At 39.2% G+C, this 21,531-nt stretch overlaps 1 protein-coding gene across 6 annotated transcripts in view; it reads left to right on the forward strand.

Moving 5' to 3' along the window:
* The window catches only part of LOC101168565 (disks large homolog 2), a 53,084-nt gene that overhangs the window by 23,314 nt on the left and 8,239 nt on the right, over window positions 1-21,531 (forward strand). For 3 of the 6 annotated variants that reach the window (XM_020708842.2, XM_020708843.2, XM_011483536.3), the window contains exons 8-16: window positions 2,227-2,371; window positions 4,001-4,142; window positions 6,356-6,508; window positions 8,071-8,227; window positions 10,340-10,442; window positions 11,008-11,122; window positions 14,186-14,362; window positions 14,520-14,595; window positions 17,395-17,491. In XM_020708842.2, coding sequence (XP_020564501.1) covers window positions 2,227-2,371; window positions 4,001-4,142; window positions 6,356-6,508; window positions 8,071-8,227; window positions 10,340-10,442; window positions 11,008-11,122; window positions 14,186-14,362; window positions 14,520-14,595; window positions 17,395-17,491 — 1,165 coding nt within the window. Of the gene's footprint in view, window positions 1-2,226; window positions 2,372-4,000; window positions 4,143-6,355; window positions 6,509-8,070; window positions 8,228-10,339; window positions 10,443-11,007; window positions 11,123-14,185; window positions 14,363-14,519; window positions 14,596-17,394; window positions 17,492-17,874; window positions 17,921-21,531 lie in introns of all 6 variants that reach the window. The other 3 variants (XM_020708844.2, XM_020708845.2, XM_020708846.2) reach the window with 2 other exon arrangements.

The raw sequence follows: 21,531 nt of genomic DNA on the forward strand, positions 1-21,531 counted from the left end.
TATTTAGGCCATTTATTGAATATTGGACATAGCTGTAAACCATAAGCTCCCCATTGCCAGGGATCTATTAGGAACTACTTGTATCCCTATCAAAAATGACATTTACCTAAAAAAACAGTCAATTACTGACTATAACTGTAAATGTAATCTTTCCAATCTGTCAGAAAGAAGTATACATTTCAAAACTAAAGTGTTTCTGAAAACAGTCGGTGGAATGTTTATTATCGGACTGATACGATAAACTTAAATTATGCAAATATCGGCCGATACCGAAACTGCCACAGATATATCGCCCACTAGGGTTGGGCGATGTCCCTTAAATTGGCCGTTGACGATGTTTGCTGTCAACCATCGGGATGGACGATGACATCGTCGGGGGGGGGGGGTATTTTTACATTTTTCGTTCGTATATAACTGCTATTCGTTTTTTTGCTTTTTTCATTTTATTTCCCAACTAATGACTAATCCGCGATGATCCAGTATAAACTGAGGGAAGTGACTTTAACAAAAAAAGTAACAGACAAAATAGAAAAGAAGTAGTCCGCTCCCGCACTTCACTAGTGAAGTGGACCGGCGGAGTGCGGACTTAAAGCTTTGTGTTTTATGGGAAGGGGGGGGGTTGTACATGAGCGGCATGTGTGGGAGATTTAAGACTGCGATCCGTCCCGCAGCTCTAGGGGTACAAGCAACTTCCCTTACAGGTGGAGACGGGCTGTGTGTGAGCAAAATAGGAAAATGCACACAGGTGGCCCACACAGGTGACCCATCAATGAGCTATTAAAGATACGGTCATGCTGCTGACGACGGGTGGCAGCAACACTTATCATGCAGCCGGTGAGACGCAGACGTGTCATGTAAACGTTTCATTTTTTCAAAAGGACGGAAGAAGAGTGAGGGAAACCTGGGCACTGTGGCTGTTAGTGCTGTTCACATGATAAGTGTGATTTGGACGCGTGTGGCAATTGCACGCGATCAGGAGCTGGTCAGGAGATCCTACTAATGACTAGAGCAAGGGTCGGGAACCTTTTTGGCCGAGAGAGCCATGAACATCACATATATACACATATATAATTTCGTGAGAGCCATACAATATTGTAGCGACTCCTGGTGCTGCATGGTTTTGCTGATGGTCTTGTCTGGTTAATACTTGGTGAGTTTTAGCTTCATGCAGGCGTAGTGACTTTCATCCGTTAAATGTAGGTTGGTCTTAATGTGTCTTAATGTTCTTTAGATGTGGGAAAGACTGCTCACATGCATACGTGGAGCCAAACATTGTCAGTACAGCAATACTCGCACGCTGCAGTGTGTGTGACGGGAAGCGTGTTCTAAGTTTTGACAATCCGTGCGCAGTTTCACCTTGCTGCCAGTGCCCACTACCCCTCCCCTTTTCCTACATCCCGTCCCTGCAGCTGCGTGCTCCTTCTCAAAGACGGGAGCGCTCAGCTGCAGGCACAGCAATTTGCAGGTTTCAGGCTGTTAAAACTCTGTGATACACCAGACAATAGTAAACCGATAGTGGCGCAGATTTTTCTCTCTCCAAGCACCGCTACTACTGCATGCCCCCTCTGGCATTGCATCACCCCCAAGAAGGACTGGTCTAATGAAACATTCTTTTTATAATTAAAGATTTGTCTGTGAGCCAGATGTGACCATCAAAAGAGCCAGATATGGCTCGCGAGCCATGGGTTTGTGACCCCTGTAAGTGCGTGTAACTTACATTATCCTATACTTCACGATACACTTACCACACACGACAACAGTATGTTCCATTTTCATGATGTCCCTTTAAGTGTCCCACAAGGGAACAACTGCAAGACACACCTGCGCTCCCTTGAAGATGCAGCCGCTCCTGTCCATGATCCTCCACGGGCCCCGGAGAAGCCAAAAACCGACAGCAACCGTGTAGCTAAGGCAAAAGGAACAGACACAGAGTGGCCTGAACGTGAATTAGATTTCCCTTTTTCTTCTCTCGAGCGGCTTACTACACCCCTTAGGTCGTCTTCATGTATGGATCAGTTGTCAGTGTGTTCGAACCCTGCTGGAAACTAAGGGTCTGATTCTAATTGGTTTATCAGGTATGTAAGATACCTATAATGGTAGATCTGAACCTGGATCCAGAAAAGCATTAGGGAGAGGATAAAAATACATTATTTTAGTCATAAAATAATACATTCTATAACATTCCCTTTGAGAAGCATGTTTGTACAGTTTGAACTGTGTCCGCAGGTGAATAACTGCAGTGTGGAGGACGTTTCTCATGAAGACGCTGTGACCATTTTGAAGAGCACATCAAATGAAGTCTTTCTAAAAGTGGCAAAACCCACCCAAGTCTACCTGTCAGATTCATATGGGCTTTCCAATGTCAAACGATGTAAGTCTTTACTTCTGTTGGAAGTGACCTCTCTTTATCCACCAGCTTTTTTAATCTAGTTTAGACATTTTACTGTTGAGCGTTTTGAGTGTCTTCCAGATAACTAGAGCTATGACTGGATGGAGATGCTAATTTTTTTTTAATATCTCACATTTTTAAGCAGCTAAATGAAATGGGGCAGGCTGGAGATTTTTACATTTTACTCATTGGTTGTGTCCGAATTCTTTCTATATTCACTACAGAGTGCACTAAATAGTCCGTTGGCCATTTAGCAGTGCTATCCAAATCTACAATTCCAAAATCGAGTGTCCTAGAAATTTCCCAGAAGTCTCTACGAAAAACCAGTGTGCATCGATGCTCACTAGATTGGCGAATATAGACCTTAATGCATTGCATCGGAACAATTTTTGCCCCAAAAAATGTACTTAAGCCTATGTCTGAATTCCCACCCTAACCCCTATTGACTAAAAAACTATATAGTGTGGCACTATGTACTGCCCTGTATTTTAAAAGCAATTCGGACACCATGCTCACTATTCTTTTTTAATATGACGTCATCGATTTAACAAAGTTGAAATCTAATTTATATGAGCGCTTTGCAACAATCATTTATGAGTCCACTGTCTTCTGAAGATAAAAACTTTGATGGTTTATCAAAAAAAATTCATTTAAATAAAAATGTTGGCAAAAATTGTTCTGACGCAATGAATTGTGGTCTATATTCGCCGATCTAGTGAGCATCGATGCACAATGGTGCAGAGACTTTAAGGAAAATTCCATCGCACTCAATTTTGGAATTGTAGATTTGGACAGCTCTACAAAAGGCGAACGCACTATATAGTGCACTATGTAGTGAATAGTGAAGAAATTCGGACACAACTACAATTCCAAAATCGAGTGCCCTTGAAATTTCCCAGAAGTCTCTGCAAAAAATCTGTGTGCATCGATGCTCACTAGATTGGTGAATATAGACCACAATGCATTGCGTTTGAACAATGTGCGCCAAAACATTTGATCAATGACGATTTATCGTATTTCGGGCAGATACTCGCTGCAGTGTTTTACAGGTAAATACCCTAGGGCGGTTCAGTCAATTAACTCACCTGCTCAGCGTCCTATTTAAGCCCAGGTGCGCAGTCGTTCATTCTCTTTCTTACCTTCAGCGCTCATTCTTCGCCCCACCCTCCTCCCCGGCTTCCACCTGTGGGCTCCGTAAAGGGGGGGTTTTGTTACCCGAAAGTGTTATGGAAATTTCTCATGGAATTGAACGGAGCCTTATGCCAAACGAAAATATGTGAATGCCAACTTAAAGAATGTGGAAAATGTCAAATAAATATTTCTTACTGCAAGAGTTGTCTGACTGAAATTAGATTTTACTTAGTGAAATCGATGACAACATATTCGCTGTTAAAAAAAAAAGTAGTGAGCATGGTGTCTGAATTTCTTTTAATATCTAGGACACATCTAATTACTAACAAAAAAGAGGCTTAAAAATGCAACAAAAAAATTAATAAGTCAGAACAAAACAAAGTCCCGCAGCAATAGATAATAAAGTTATCGTCCTCACCTGCGCTGATTTTCTTTTTCTCCTTTTTTTCTTTTTTTTACAATTTTCCCGATGTTCCTTAGCGTTTTCTCCTACAATGGAAAGTCTCACCTCCTCCCCCATCATCTTCCGCACACCAGACTTCAGATCTGATCTTTGCTCCGCCTCCCCCACAAGTCACTCCCACCTCAATATGCGCCTGCAGGATGAAGATGAGATAAGCAGGTTAGATTGTTTTTTCAATTTTTTCTACTGTTGAGTTGGAGGATCTATAGTTAGAAATGTGCACCTGCTGTTTCGATGCATGCTTTTAAGAGCTTTCATATTTTCAAAAATTATTTTTGTAAAACACAAATATTCCTTAAGTACAGAAACCTATTCTTGTCTCTAATACTTAGTCTGACAAAGAAACCAGAGGAAAAATAAAATCACATTTTATCTCAATTTTTGTTTGGATATTTGACATTGATAAAGAAACAAATTAGGGTGTGACCTTTTGAGTGACAGGTGAAACGGGGGCGTGCTCTAATGATTTTCAGGCTTGCTTTTTAAGCATATTTGTTCATTTTTACTCAAATATGAATATTGGTGTCATATGCAGTAGATTTTTCAGTTGATCCAACCCTGAGCTTTTCTGTCCGGTCTTTGTTAAGTGTTCACCTAACATAACTTTATTTTTGAAGTTCTTTAACTCAACAGAAGCTGCAGCAAATGTTGTACACTAAAATTATAACAAAAAAGAGGCTTAAAAAATGCTCCAAAATAATGAAATAAATCAGAACAAAACAAAGGCCACAGAGAAAATTTGATTTTGTTTGGATGTTTTGAAAATGGACAGTGAAGAACCTGTTTTGTTATCAGTATCAGTGGTAGATGACTATGACTCATCTGTTGCTGGGGTAAGATGTAATTGAATTTATTTACCATTAATCACTTTACCAAGGTAACATTGACGGACAGGACATCGAAAATACATGAGGATCCCAGAGAGTTATTTTTTATTTCAAAAAGGCAACATAATAAAAGCGGGCAGCAAATATCAAACTGTGCACATTTTTGTCTTTCTTCTATCCCAGGCCTAACAAAGAATAAAATAAAATGGATTAAAAAAGCAAAAAGTAACTGTGGGGCAGAAAAGTATTTAGTCAGCCACCAATTGAGCAAGTTCTGCCCAGGTAACGAAGGATGTTGCCCATCGACGGCCCCAAGCCATTACTGCTCTAGAGGAGATCTGCATGGAGAAATGGGCCAAAATACCAGCAACAGTTTGTGAAAAGTTTGGAAGACTTTCAGAAAATGTTTGAATGCTGTCATTGCCAGCAAAAGGTGTACAACAAACTTTGAGTTGAACTTTTGTTATTGACCAAATACTTATTTTCCACCACACTTTACAAATAAATTCTTTAAAAATCAGGCAATGTAATTTACTGGATTTTTTTTCTCATTTTGTCTCTCATCGCTGTGGTTTGCCTATGATGAAAATTACAAGCCTCTTTCATCTTTTTAAGCGGGAGAACTTGCAGTTTGTGGCTGACGAAATACTTTTTTTTGCCAAAAAGTGCTCCTCCTCCTCAGACAGAAACATCACAAACGTAGACATCTTGTCTTTGGTGGAGGAAGAAAGGATTCAAGTGGACAGCTGCCTGCAGGGACACCGACGGCTTCATCCTGGACACCACCATCAATAAATAAAACATTAATAAATCGTAAATCAAACAAATGAACTTCCAAACATTTGGAGCGTTATCAATAAACATTCAGCTCACCTGTTCAATTGAGTTTAGTGGGGCAGTCTGCTGCGTGCTGTGCGGCGTTCACTTGCCGCTCTTTGATCACCTCCACTTTAATATCGTAAAATTACGAGGTTTGTTTTCATACATTTACAACTTAAAATCTCTTAATTTTACGAGTTTTTTTCTCGTAAATTTACGACTGAAAATCTCGTAATTGTACTTTTTTTTTTTTTTTTTTTGGTGTCCCTAAAACTCCATCGTAGTAAAGAAATCACAGTGCTTTTTGTGGGTGTAGGATATTGACCTGTGAAACGACTTGCTGTGCAAAAAATGGGAACAATTTGGGATTTTATTTAAGAAGTTTTACACTTCATCTAATGTTTTTGTTGCACATCAGTTCCAGATTTGATCCTCAGCACAAAACTGAAATGGTTTTGGCAGCTCTGATTCTGCTGCCTCCACAGACGACTGAGGAACTTCTGATGAGGGGCATTGTGATCCTGACGCTGCAGTTCATGTTTGCTGTCAGCAGGAGTCCCCATAAATGCAACAAACGCTACCTCATTAAAATTACTCTGTGAAACCTTCAAAATAAAGTTCATATGACCACATGATGAAAGTCATCAACTGTGTTTATCTCAGATCCTTTCTTACCCCATTTAGGGACCCGATTGTCTTTAACTGTCTCCTTTTCCCCCACTTTAGGCCTCCAGAGCCGGTTTACAGCACTGTGAACAAACACTGTGAAAAAGCTCCCTCTCCCCGACACAGTTTCCCTGCAGACTTCAACCAAAGCCCCGTTCACTCCTCCCCCCAACCTAACTGTCACTTAAACCCGCTCCCTGACCCAAACGCCAGGTACTCTCCACTACCTTCATCACAGCCTTTCATTACCCTCTATGTTCTTTTCCACCCACATCCTCTTCTTCATTCACTTCTTCTTAACTTCTTCATTAGTTTCGGTATTTACCAAACATTCCAGACTTGTCTTACTTTAGCCCCTCCCCTTTTTGAGCTCCTCTTCCCTGAGTGTTTGTTCCCCTGATCATCCATCTTTTAGTTCCTCTTCATCCAGACAACCTGCATCTTTTGTTTTCATCTCCTCCATTTCTCTGATGACCTTGGCTTAGTCAGCAGCAGTTTAAGTAAAGGGTTTTAGACCCGTTTTGGTTTCCAGATCCACAAGTACAAAGTTGTCGACAACTTCAGAAAACCTGTTTGTTTTTTTCCATCTTTGTAATTTTACAAAATGCTTGTCTAACAAGATTATTCCCCTCAATGGTTATCATCACTTTGCTTAATCAGAAGTTTAGATGAACAACTAGTTGGCCTTTGGCTTAAAACTGTTTCATTAATTTTACATCAATATTTGAAGCATCAATGTTATAAAATGATCTATTTGGGAGGCAAATACGTGTATAAACTTTGATACATATAAACCCAATTCTGCATGTTATTTTACACATCATTTTGACAAAACAACAACAGTTACAGTTTTTACATTTATTTTTTTAATAAAGTAACATTGGATAATCCCCAATTTGCAGATGATTATTGATTCTTGGGTCCCAAAAAGTCGGGTTAGGCCTACATTCATTTGTTGAGAGAAACACTGATGGAGCACACAGCTATGATACAGATCAGTGAGGAGATGGTGATGAATTTGCAGGAAACAGGAAAATGAATCCAAAGAGCATATATAACTGGAGGAGTAGCAGAAAGAAATAACACCTTATGCCTTAGTGACTGTATGGGGGTTGACCCCCTTTTAAAAATGTTCCCTATGAGCCGTAGCCCCCAGCATGCCTGTTTTCATCATATGGGTTCACAGAGTGGTCTAGGTCCATGATATTTTGTGTGTGCCACCTGCCTACAGGTTTCCCCACTTTTTTGCCCCCAGATAGCCACCAGGAAGAGCAGTTGTGACCAAGACCTTAAAGAAGCTTTTCTGGTGCTGTTTGGTTGATCTGCCAGAGCTTTTTTAGTCATTTTTAGAGTTGGTAGAACCTCAGCTTTCAGTCCACTCCAGTCACGCATTTCTTAACTTCGTGGACCACAGTCAAAGCCACACAGGTGGTATTCTGTCAGGTGATGTTTTCATTGTGTTTGCACTATTGCCTCTGTATGTAATGTGAACATCGCATGCTTCTCTATGTGTGGACAAGCGTGAGACAGACAGAAATAGAAAGTGTGTGTGAAAAGGTTCCTTTCCCCCTCAGTACTGAATTTGGGCCAAGCCATCGTAAGTAGAGCACCGTCCCCCTGTGGTGCTCTGACATTCTTTGCTTTTGCCAGAGGAAAGTTTCACAGAGGATCTCGCTGCATTGGGATCTTTGCTCGCCTTTGTGACGCCAACTCGGGAAGATGCTGCGGCCCACCGAAGCTCCAGACATGATGTTTTATCTGGACTGTCTGTACAGGGAACCCAGGAAAGTGGTTCTGCACAAGGGCTCCACGGGCCTGGGCTTCAACATTGTAGGTGGTGAAGATGGAGAGGGGATCTTTGTCTCCTTCATTCTCGCCGGAGGACCCGCCGACCTGAGCGGCGAGCTTAGACGAGGCGACCAAATCTTATCGGTAAGAGACAGATTCACACTTTCACTTGAAATGTTTGAGTCAGTCCGAAAAAAAGTCAGCAAATCTGGGAAAATGTTGCTACCTGTTTGCTTGATAAGATTCAATAAATTGTTCTTTTTTTTTTGTCTGGTTATATTCAACTTTTTCCTGTAAACGTATGTCATCTTTAAACTATTGATCAAACAGAAATGTTGCTATTTAAGCAAAATGTTAGATTTAACTAAATAAAATAAAATATCGTGTTTAAGAGGTCCCTCTCTCAGAATGCACCATAAAAACTAACACCCAGAGTTTAAAACAAAGGAAAAGTTGATTTAAATGAAGGAATTATGGCAATAAAGATGTATTAAATTAAACAAAACAAAATTAATGTGTATTTTAAAGTACAATATTCTTTACAATCATCAAAATAGACAACCTATATATCCATATATGTGAGAAACTACTTTAAATCTGTAATGATAAGTTTTATCATTTCAACTTAGAATTAGTGCTATTATTTAGGGAATACACACTTAACCTAGGTAGCTGTCCTGGTTCTATCTACCACACGCTACGCTGCAGGGTTACAAAGGTTAAAGTTACAGCTCTGTTGTCAAGTAGGATCTATTAATCTGTCTTTGCCATCACGTCTCAAATATATTTGTTTACAGATAAGAGATTTGAGGGAATTTTCTGTTCAATTAACAATTTTACCATAATTTAATTTTGTTTGATTTATTATTTCTTTTGGTCCAACTGTCAGAAACTGAAATGTGTGCAGCCAGATGGGGAAAATAAACAAAAGAATTTAAAGTAAATGTGCAACTGTGTGCAAGAACTGATCGGTTCAACTGGAAAATTATTATTTTTTTATTATTTTATTATTATTATTATTATTATTATTATTATTATTAAATTTTACTGGTTCTTAATGATTTTCTATGTTTTTTTTATTGAACAGCAGCTCTGTTCAAAAAAGTCTTAGAGAGCATCTGGTATTCTTAAAAATGACTAACAGTAAAAAACAAAACAAAAAAAAAGTTTTGTGTCAAATTACTAACCTACATTTTCTTTGAAATCAACATCTTAAATCCAGAACAGATTTTTTTTAACCCTCGTCTTGTCCCTGCTTTTAATTTGCGCCCAATCGGCTTCTTAATCCACCCAAATTAAAGAAAGTAATTATCATTTCCACGTCGACCTGGTTTTGAAGTCTAACAATAACTTCTCCACCCCCACCCCCCACCCCCCCTCACTGAGCATGTCTTTTTATTCTGTGAATTGAAAAGATACAGTCTGAAAACAAAAATGTTAATAATAAAATGTCAAAGAAATGCCACAACAATCCATTCATGAAGACTAAAATGGTTGTTTTGATTTTCAGGTTCCAACTTTTTCCTACTTTTTTTAATATGTATATTTGGTGGACTTCCCAGTGTCACACTTTAGTCTGTCGTTCCTCATTCTCAGACAGTTGCAGAACTAATGGATGTTTTTTATATTGTTGTGTTGAGATGATTCAAACACCGATGCATCGCAAAAACATATGAATTTACCCCAGTCCTAAAAATGATTAGTCCTCTAAAGGTTCAAATATCTTGTATGTGCATATGAAGCTTATCTCAATATTTCACTAAAAAGCAAAGTCAAGAAGGGAGTAGGAAAAAAAATTCCAATGTTCCCTCGCTGCATCGTGGTTCACCTTTTGCAGTTTCACAGATTTTCCTTTTTTTTGTACAATTTTGCATGTTTTATTTAATCTGCTATGTTCTGCGTTCTGATTGGTTGCTGACCTTGTGAATCCATCTCCATGCCGTGTCTATCATGTTTGCCACATTTACATAAATCTGTGATTGCTAGCAGATCTTTGTTTTTCATTCTGTCACACTGGACGTGTTTTTCTAGAAGGTTTAAACTTTGAGTGTTTAAAAAAGACAGAAAAGTGTGAAAATGTTTATTTGGGTCTGAGAAAAGTGTATAAATTGTGTAGTGAGAGCCTTGAAACATTTATAATTCTACATCGTGGATTTCACCTATCGGGTTTTATTATTTTTATTTTTTTTACAACGTAACCTCTGCGATAAAAGAAGGAGAACTATGTATTACTTCTAATGTTTTGTTTTGAAACAGGTGAATGGGATCGACCTCAGAGAAGCGACACACGAACAAGCAGCGGCAGCGCTGAAGGGGGCGGGGCAGGTGGTCACCATCTTTGCCCAGTACAGACCAGAAGGTAAGTCACCGCCAACCAATCGCTAAAAACAGAACATAAGGGATGGGAAAATGGTGTAAATGACAGATTTATATATCTATTTCAAACTAAATTAGATGCAACCCATTAATAGCCTGGAATCCCCTTCTGATATGTCCTAGTCTGTAATAAGATTATAAAAGGGAATGGGTAAAAAAAAGAGCTATTTGTCTTTACACACAGGATCCAAAATATTTTCATGGAGTATGAATTATTTTACCTTTGAAACCATTTATTTTAACATTTTTCAGGGAGGAAAGAGCTTTTATGCAAGTTTTTAAGACAACAATTCATCAATTAAAAAGAAAACGTTCACCTTTGTTGAGTAAAAAACTTTTTTTTGTCAAACAAAAGAAAATAAATCTTTTCATAAATTATGACATATTTAATTGTTCCTTTAATTACACAGCTTCTTTATCAAATTGTTTCTGCAATTTGGGAGTTCTGTTATTCCTCTTAAATTTTTTGCTTCTGACTAAAATCCACGGTTGTCATACACAGCATTAAGCTGAGCTTTTTCTTCTAATTTTCTCGTTTTGTCTTTCAGAATACAGCCGCTTTGAAGCCAAAATTCACGACCTCAGGGAGCAGATGATGAACCACAGCATGAGCTCAGGGTCTGGATCTCTTCGAACCAATCAGAAAAAGTCCCTCTATGTCAGGTTGGTTTTCTTTGAATTCCAGTTTGAGTTAAAGCTCATTTCTGAAACTGGCAAAAGAAATGAATGTCTAATGGCACCGTCATTTTATTTTGAAAGCACATTTCTACAAGTTTGAAGATAAAATAAAATGATCTGCAACTTTTGGGGGGGGGACAATTTTCATTTTTAAAGTGTGTTGATTTGAGACAATTTTAATACAACAGTAAGTTAGCATTTGCTGTGTGTACCAAATAAGCTGAAATGATTCTCCCTCTGTTTGGTTCTGGCTGCTGGTCCCAAAGCTGAGCTGTTTAATGTTTGAATAGTAGATCAGAAAATTAGTAGGACTCCATCTTTCTAGCTTTTTTACGGAGCCCCTAAAGGGCCATTGATAGGAAAAAAAATGGAGGAAAAAAATTTTTTTTTGAAGTAACAAAAATTTTTTTTGAAGTAAAAAAAATTTTTTGAAGTAAAAAAAAAAAAAAAAAAAAATCTAACTGGTGCGCACCAGTTAGTTTCAGGTGCGCACCACTTAGTATCAGGTGTGCACCAGTTAGTTTCAGGTGCGCACCAGTTAGTTTCAGGTGCGCACCAGTTAGTTTCAGGTGCGCACCAGTTAGTTTCAGGTGCGCACCAGTTGGTTTCAGGTGCGCACCAGTTAGTTTCAGGTGCGCACCAGTTAGTTTCAGGTGCGCACCAGTTAGTATCTGGTGCGCACCAGTTAGTATCAGAAGATATCAGATAGTTGACCTGCTTGCTCATTGTGCACCAAGTAGCTACAGTTGTCTTGAGAATGGCTAAAGTTGAGGATATGGACCTTGTAAACTTTCTGAAAACACCAAATATTACTGACAATGTCATAGGCTACGTTCACACTGCAGGCTGAAACGACCCAATTCCGAATTTTTTGCCCCTAAGCGGCCCAATTCCGATCTTTTCATGACAGTCTAAATGACACAGATTCGATCTTTTCAATTGCGACCCAGGCCCCGTGGGTTTGCCGTCCTGATTCCGAATTGTAGCCGTTCTTTTCAATTGCGACCGCCGTCTGACCGGCCAGGCGACTTGATTCCGAACTGTACGTCATCGACACGCAGCAAACGTCATCATTTTGCGTTAAAGTAGGCGGGAACGAGAACGTAAACATTAACCATGGTGGACGATGCTGCTGAGATCAGTCAGTGGAAGGGAAGCGAGATCCCCGATTGGATTAATATTTGGGCTGATCGCTCTTTTCAAGCCAAACTCCAGGGCTCTTATCGCAACTGGGCGGTTTTTGAAAAAAATTCCAGCTAAATGGCAGAGCGTGGTGTTGAACCTTTACCGCAATAACTTTTTTTTCTTTCTCCCCTTTCCACCGTGCTCAGAAGCGCGGGGGACCCGAAGCGATCCTCCTCCTCCTCCCTGTTCTGATCCTTAGATTCTCCAGAACGGGTTAATAAAGAGTCCATAGCATTTATTTTGGGGGAAACCTTCTTTTATTACCGCCCTCCGTAACACACAACATGAATGCGCGCACACACTGCCCCCCCCCCCCCCCCATTCTCTATCGCGGCACGCGCTTGCACACACGCGGGCGAGCGGCTCCAACACATACACATTCCTCTTCCACTACAGTGGGTACAGACGATCCCGACTCCATTGCCTTCTTAAAATGAGAAGATTGTAATTGTGCTGCTCCTTCGTGAAAATAAATTTAATATTACAAAAAGAGCTCCGCTTTTGACAACACTGTTGTTGACATCTGCTCCGCAAACAAGTGACGTCGTTCACCGTTGAGTATTCTTCTGGCTTCTGCGCATGCGAGTCTCGTTTGGGTCGTGTCACGGTCACACTGGAGATCACAAAAGTTCGTATTTACTTGGAAATGTGAACGGTCTAGCAAACAATTCGGATTTTTTCAAAAAATCCGAATTGAGCATTAAGCCCTGCAGTGTGAACGTAGCCATAATGTCACCTGAATCTAATTGGTGCGCACCTGATACTAACTGGTGCGCACCTGATACTAACTGGTGCGCACCTGATACTAACAGGTGCGCACCTGAAACTAACTGGTGCGCACCTGAAACTAACTGGTGCGCACCTGAAACTAACTGGTGCGCACCTGATACTAACTGGTGCGCACCTGAAACTAACTGGTGTGCACCTGATACTAACTGGTGCACACCTGAAACTAACTGGTGCGCACCTGAAACTAACTGGTGCGCACCTGAAACTAACTGGTGCGCACCTGAAACTAACTGGTGCGCACCTGAAACTAACTGGTGCGCACCTGAAACTAACTGGTGCGCACCTGATACTAACTGGTGCACACCTGAAACTAACTGGTGCGCACCTGAAACTAACTGGTGCGCACCTGAAACTAACTGGTGCGCAATGTTTTACTCCCAAAAATTTTTTTTTTACTTCAAAAAAATTTTATTCCTCCAGTTTTTTTTTTTTTCATCAATGGCCCTTTAGGGGCTCCGTACTTTTTGAATCAAAAAGGTAGAAAAAGATTTAAAAATATTTCTTTTTACTTGATTATATTTGTAAGGATTTCTTACCAGGATTACAGAGAAATTATATTTTTCTTTTGTCAAAGAATTAAGGTTTTTTGCACTCTGTGTACATATGTGGGTCTAAAGTTGCAAAAAGAGAAATTGAACTTCCTGTTTGAAGCCTGACAGCTCAAGCAAGTCACTTAATATTAAATGGTAAAAGGTCTATACTTTCTACCTTCCTCGAAGGCCCAAAGCGCTTTACAGTCACAAACCCATTCACACACACACATTTACACACTGATGGCGGCTACGCAGATGAACACTGGCGCCATCCTCTAAAATGTTAGGTAAATATATCTTTATATTGTTTTAAGGAATAAATAATGACTAAAAAGCTAAATTTATAAAAAGGTTTACAAAAAATGATATAATAGGGAGAGTAAAAAAAAAAAAAATTTTTCCTTTACCTATTAGAGTCTCGTATGACTACATAAAATCTGTGAAGAAATTAAGCACAACTCTACTGATTTATGTAAAATGACGAATTAAGTTTTTGTTTACTGTTGAATGCCATGTCTCCCCCTGATGCTCCTCTGTTTAGAGCACTGTTTGACTATGAAAAGTCCAAGGACAGCGGACTCCCCAGCCAAGGGCTCAGCTTCAGGTACGGAGACATACTCCATGTCATCAACGCCGCCGATGATGAGTGGTGGCAGGCCCGCCGTGTCACCCTGCATGGAGACAGTGAGGAAATGGGTGTCATTCCTAGCAAAAGACGGTGAGCAGGAGATTATAATCTCGTTTTGACGATGTTTGCCAACAAAAAGCTGAAATAAACAAACCTCAGCAGCTGACTTGATTTTAACACTGAAATTAAGTTGTGCTTAGTGACATACGTCCTTTATACCGATAATAAGGAATAGATTTCTTTGCAGGGTGGAAAGGAAAGACCGTGCACGCCTTAAAACTGTGAAATTCAACGCAAAACTCGGGTCTTCTGATTCAAGAGCGGTAAGTGCATTACAAACATGGCGATGTGAAAACATACTTAACCGACATCATGTCATAGATGAAGAGACTATTTCCCCTTCCAATCTGTTTGATAAAATGAAATCTGAAAACATCTTAACCTAATGCCCTCATCTTAAGATCCATCTCCTTTATCACTGCATGTGTTTTTTTGTGTCATTGCTTCTTTGTTTTCAATCTGATTCTTTTTTTTGTGTTGCTTTTCCTATAGCATGACCTCAATAAACTCCTGCCTCATTTTGCTTTTATTTGAAATTGTTTTCAGCCAATGGAATGATGGGAATACCAGTAAAATGTCATTTCTGTTGAAATTGAGAAAAAGAAGAAGTAGTGATGAGAATCACTAATACCGTGGTCTGGGTGAATATTCGATTCTGATTGGCTGCTGGGTGTACATTAAAAAGTGATAAACCACAGTGATAACCACACGGTGAAAAAAGAAGTTCCTAGTTCCCACCTAGCTTAAATGTTTTGTATCACTGCGGCGGCTTCTTTAAAACAACCTTTTGATTCATCATCTGGACAAAAACAAGCGGTAAGAGGTGAACTTTCTCTCTGAACTGATGCTTTATTGAACCCATCGGAAAGATCAGCATATATATATATGTATCGCCGAATCTTTACTGCAGCGGTGGTGCGGCGCGACGAAAACAAGAATTAAGGACTAAAAACTGGTTAATATGTTTTGCTTTTGTAAGTGACCATGGTATAAGCGGGTTAATGACCTTCAAAGTGTGCATTATTACTTTTTAGCGCACTTCGCGTCGGACGGTTCAAGCTTCCACGGTGTGCGTTAAAAAGTAATAATGCATACTTCTTCGGCCATTAACCTTTACTAATACCTATTTGGAGGTGACATTATTTTGTTGTTGTTGCTCTGCTCTGTTGAGTCGCTGAATTTTTTTGGAACAGCTCAACTGGCCCGTAGGTCAGTTCTCAAAATATTACTAGAGAGCCTTTGAATGGATCCCTGCCTGTTTTCCAGCTCTCCCTTCACTACTTGCTGCTGGTTACCTGGATCCAGGTGTGTTGTGTCAGTCGGAATGAGGAGACGCCTCAGTCAAATCAGCAGAAAACCGAGCAGGGAGAACTGAAAACCAGGCAGGGTGGTAGATCTCAAAGACGGTTGGACAGTCTTGGTATAAAATATTTAAATAACCTAACAAAAAAGACATGTGAAAGACCTGTATGCTGATGACCTAATGCTATTTCACATGGTAGTTATGTCTAAAAGTGCCTCATTGTGAAGGGTGAAAAAACAAACCTTTCTGACTGCTATTGCTGTTCTTACAGAACACAGCACTAAAAGTTGTCACGTGGTCTACTGCCACCTAGTGGTGTCAGGAAGTTGAACATTTTTCAGTCCTGTTTTAAGTATCAACAAGATGTATAAATATTTAAAGACCTATTGTCTGCCTACAGCTTTGGAAATAAATTAATCATAGTATAAAAAAAACCCTATAGTGCGTTTGCCATTTTATAAACCTGTTAGAATCTAAAATTGCAAAATCGAGTACCCTAAAATTTCCCAGAAGTCTCAGCGAGAAACTAATTTGTTTCCATGCTCATTAGAGTGGTGAACATGAACCACAATGCATTGCGTTTGAATGATTTTTCAAATTATTGTCTTATAAATAGTCTTTGTAAAATGTTCACATTTGTTAGGCTTTTACTTCGGGAAGTAGGGCAAATGGGCACTAGATGGGGGCAAGATAGTATCACATTATGTAGTCTTTTAGGGGTTATGGAGCAGTGAGGGAATTCAGGCATGGCCATTGTATCTTAACTGGAACTAGTTTTTTCATGTACATCAGGGGTGGGCAATTCCAGGCCTCGAGGGCCGGTGTGTCTGCATGATTTCCAGACATCCTTGCCCTAATCATGGCTGATTACCTGGTTCAGGTGTGTCCAGCCAATCAGAACATGCCAGAGCAGGGTATGCTGGAAAACATGCAGGAATGCGGCCCTCAGTGCCCACCTCTGATTGTACATGTTTAAGAATTGTGTGCATCAACCAAGACAAGAGTTGTTAGCCTTGACAGCAGGTCACAAGACGACCAGATACTAATGCTAGCGGGGTGTTAGATAAAAATGTTTTCTTCTTGCGCACCAGTTCTTAGGGGAGTTTGTCAGTGCACACATGACATGGTCTGAACAGTTTCTTTCAGTCCAACCCGTGCTTCTCAGTTATAACTTCTCCACATGAGAATGTTTGCTCCAATACTTCTGTAGGAAAACTTCACCTTTTCTAAACATCAAATCAAGGACTCAGTATGTTTCATGGTTCATGTGAATACTAACAAATATCGTTTTTTCATTGAAAAGAAGAGCTTTTGGAGTTTTTGGAACTAACGATGACCCATTTAAGATTTATCTCATTTATTTTAAGTTTAAATTTGTTTTATTCGTCTCACATAAACTTTTTTTTCTTTTCATTTCAACAAATGCATTTTTAGTGGTATTCCTATCATTCTGTTCAATGCAACTGCGACACATCAAGCAGTACACAAAAAATGTATTATATAAATATAAGCGCAAATTCAAAAAAATCTTTCATTTTCAGTCTTTTTTTTGTCATAAACGAACATCAGAGGTGTGGAGGGAAACAAGATTTTAAAAGTAAATTGGATCGGTTTCATTGACTCTCAGTGTCGTCTACTAAAATAATTTTAAAAAGAAAGTTGAAAAACTTCTTGATGTCTCCCTTTTTGCAAGTTTATACTTTGCTGCATGAACTTGACAGATGTGCCTGTTTGCGCCATCCTTTCTCTGCCTTCACAGTCATTCACTGACACGCATAAAAAGAATTTCACCTTCACACGAAAGTTCCCATTCTACAAGAACAAAGAGGACGAGCAGGATGGCAGTGATTCCCAACGTAAGTATGCCCGCAGACAGAACCGTCTGAGCGTTCGTTTGGACCCAGCGAGCAAACCACAGCGTTTGACGCGCAAAGCATCATGGGCAATCATCCTTTCCTGAGGTTTTTTGGTTTTGTTTTGTTTTGTTTTGGGGGGGCGGGTACCATCAAAGCTCAGTGTAGCTCATCCGCTCCATCTGAATGATTCCTTTCCTGTCGAGTAACAAGCAGGTTTATTCCAGGTTTGATCTGTAAGTCCGGTTGTACTTGGCTCCCCCTGCTGGCGGCTCACTAACATTGCAGGAAAGTGTTTGTGGACTCGGTCTTTTGCTTATGTTGCGGCTGTTTCCCTTCCTTTTTATTTTTCTTGTCTCATCCGGCTCATGTGGCTGGACCGATAGGACATCCTGGGGATAGGTGATGATGGGTATGGGACAAAGATTTCCAGTAAGTTTGTGCACACTGTAGCCAATGTGGCACACTCTTTTTCTGAACTTGTTTCCGCTGCCTGCCTTAGTGCATGTTGTGGTAGTTGGATGTTGCTTCTTGCTTATAAATTAAAAGACAAAATTATGCTCCTTAATCTCAGTTTTTATGCGCATGATGTTTTAATCTGCTTGATGGTCTTGGATTGTTGTGAGTCGATTAATTGCTAAAAACTATAATACTTACCGGTAGTCGTCGAAATTGTTTATGTCGGTAAATTTTAGTTTTTATTCTTGCTTAATCACTGAAGTTTTGACTTTTGCTGGTATAAGAAGTTGTTTTTGTCCAAAAAAGTCCTCGAAAAAAACAGGAAAATCTCAAAGACAGGCAAGTCGCAATTTTTGAACCAAATAAAAAAGATCTAATATCATAGATAGAATCAACCAATTTTTTTTTTACTTATTGCTGTTTTAATCTCCTAATGTTCTGTCTTTATGTTTAGTGGTGGCTGCCTCTTGGCCAGGAGGTTTATAATTTTAATGGAAATATTCTGGTTAAAAATAGGTTAATAAAGTAAAATGAATTAAAGAATTATGGTGTTAGCCAATATGCATCTTAATGATTAAAATAGTGGTATTAATCTACTTTTTTCAGCTAGAAATGAATTATTTAATATTGATATAAATTGAAAATGGTAAAAAAAAATTCAGTTCAGTCAAGTTTCTCCTTTAGTGGGCCACAGAAGATTTAAAGAACCTTGCAGAATCAAGCCGACGTGCATTTATAATTTACAGCCATTGCTAAAATGATGTACGGGTTTACTTTTACTGCACTTTTCTATCTTCAAACACAGTCACTCACTGAAGGCCTTACAGTGGCGTCAACCTATACCCACCAGCATCAGTTTGGGGTTTGGTGTTCTACCCATGGACGCTTTGACACATGGGCAGGCAGGAGGGGAACCAAATCAACAATTTTCTGATACGAGGTTGACCGCTCTACCTCTGCACCATGGCTGCCCGCGTTTGTCTTTAATATGACAAAAGATTTAATAAAATACAGACATGAATTCAGATGTACAGTGCCTTGCAAAAGTATTCATCCAGTTGGATGTTTGTCCCTTTTGTTGCTTTGATAAATCACTTATGGTCATTAAAATTTGTCTTTCCTCACACAAAAAATTATCAGAAAAAAATCCTTCAATGTCGATGTGAAAACAGAATTCTACATGAAATGAAATATAACTGTTTGCATAGTTATTCACCCCCTTCAAGTCAGTGTTTAGTAGATGCACCTTTGGCTGCAATCACAGCTTTGAGTGTGTGTGGATAAGCCTCAGTCAGTCTTGTACATCTGCACACTGGAATTTTGCTCCATTTGTTTTTGCTAAATTGCTGAAGTTCAGGTTGCGTGGATATCAGGCATGAACAGCCCTTTTTAAATCCAGCCACAAATTCTCCATGGGATTTAGGTCTGGGCTTTAACACCCCCCCCCCCCCCCCCCCCCCCCCAGAACATTTACCTGGTTCTTTTTAAACCGTTCCTGCGTAGCTTTTGCATTATGCTTTGGATCATTGTCTTGCTGAAAAATAAATCTCCTCCCAAGCTGTAGTTTTCTTGCTGACCGAAAAAGATGTCCTCCAAGATTTCAGTGTATTTTGCACCATTCATTCTGCCCTCTACCTTTACAAGCCTTCCAGGGCCTGCTACTGAGAATCCTACCCACAGCATGATGCTGCCATCACCATGCTTCACAGTGGGGAAGGTGTATTTTTGATGATGTGCAGTGTTTGGTTTCCGCCAAACACATCGTCTTTTCTGATGGTCTCATCAGACCAAAGAATCTTCTTCCACTTGATCATGGAGTCTCCCACATGCCTTTTGGCAAACTCCAGTCCAGATCTAATATGCATTTTCTTCAACAGTGGCTTTCTCATTGCCACTCTCCCATAAAACTGTGACCGGTGAAAAACCCGGGCAGCAATTGCTACATGCACAGTCTCTCCCGTCTCAGCAGCTGAAGCTTGTAACTCCCTCAAAGTAGTCTCCTACTTGCACGGTTACTCCGTTTATGGTCTGGGCAGATTCACACATGTGCCATATTCCTTCCATTTCATGTTCAATGCCTTGGAGTTTTTTTTGTATCCATCCCCTGACTTCTACCTGTAAACAATCCTTTCTCTGAGTTGCTTGGAGTGTTCCTCTGTCTCCATGGTGAAATAGTAGCCAGGAATACCGCTCCCCCAGTCTCTGGACCCTTCATAGTGACTTGGGACACACCCACACTACTCAGGTGATCTTCATTTCACTGATTGTGAGGCTATTGCCACTAATTGGATAGACTTCTATTGAATTAGACCATTACATTTAAAAGGAGGTGAATAATTAGGCAAAAAAATTATATTTCATTTCATAATTTTGTTTCATTGACATTACTTTGTAAAATTCCGTTTTCACATTGACGTTAAAGGTTTTTTTCTAGAAAATTTTTGTGTGAGGAAAAACAAATTCTATTGACAATGAGTGATTTATGAAAGCAACAAAAGAGACAAACATCCAAGGGGTGAATACTTTTGCAAGGCACTGTACCTGATAATGGATCAACAAATGCAACATCCCAAAAAGTGTGTTGCACTTATATATATATATATATATATATATATTTATTTATTTATATATATATATATATATATATATATATATATATATATATATATATATATATATATATATATATATATATATATATATATATATAAAACTCAAAACATATATATATATATATATCTATATCTATAGATATAAATATATATAGATATGTTTTAAAATGTATTTAAAACATAAAATAGGGTAAGAATGAAAGAAAAACAGTGATAATTACAGCTGTCACTATTTCATCTGGTCAGCTTCTTGTGGAACTGCTGCTGGAACATGTTTTATGTGTTCTGTAGTTTTATTCATTCACATTAGGGTTTTCTAGACTTGACGGTATCACTGTTTGCATGTTCTGGATGTTGGTCACCGTTGTTGGTCACAAAGTCTAAGGCAGCAGTTTAGCTACTCCATAATGTCACCCAGGAGCTCCACACACCTGCATGAGCATGCTGATTCTTTACCTGAGTGTTCTGCAGGGATGCACCTTCCTGGATGGCCTCTTCAGACCTAGATCAGATGTATTGAGTGTTTGCATGATGCATCACCACCAGAAATGTTTGCCTGTTCGCATGTCAGTGTGAAGTGAAATAAATAATCTTTATAATGATGCAAACATGGATGCATATCACATTGTTATTTTAGTAAGACATAGTTCAGATATTGTTTCAGGGTTTTTTTTCCATATAGGTATTCCTAACTCAACCGTTATAAATAAACTGGTTATGTTAAATTAGGCATGTCACTAAATTTACCAAACTTCCTGACTTTTTCAAAATGTGTTTAATGTTCTTCATTATTTTTTTATATCATATGTTTTATTTTTTCACTTTCTGAGTTTCAACAAGGATGAAAAACGTTAAAATAGTCTCATTCATTTGGATGTAGTTGCAGCTTTGCCTCAGTGTTGCAAGCTGAAACTGAATTCTTCTGTTTACATGCCATTTTGATAAACCTGACAAACTACTTCTTATATTGTT

Source organism: Oryzias latipes, chromosome 14 (genome assembly GCF_002234675.1).
Source record: "Oryzias latipes chromosome 14, ASM223467v1".
In the NCBI taxonomy this organism is placed as follows: Eukaryota; Metazoa; Chordata; class Actinopteri; order Beloniformes; family Adrianichthyidae; genus Oryzias; species Oryzias latipes.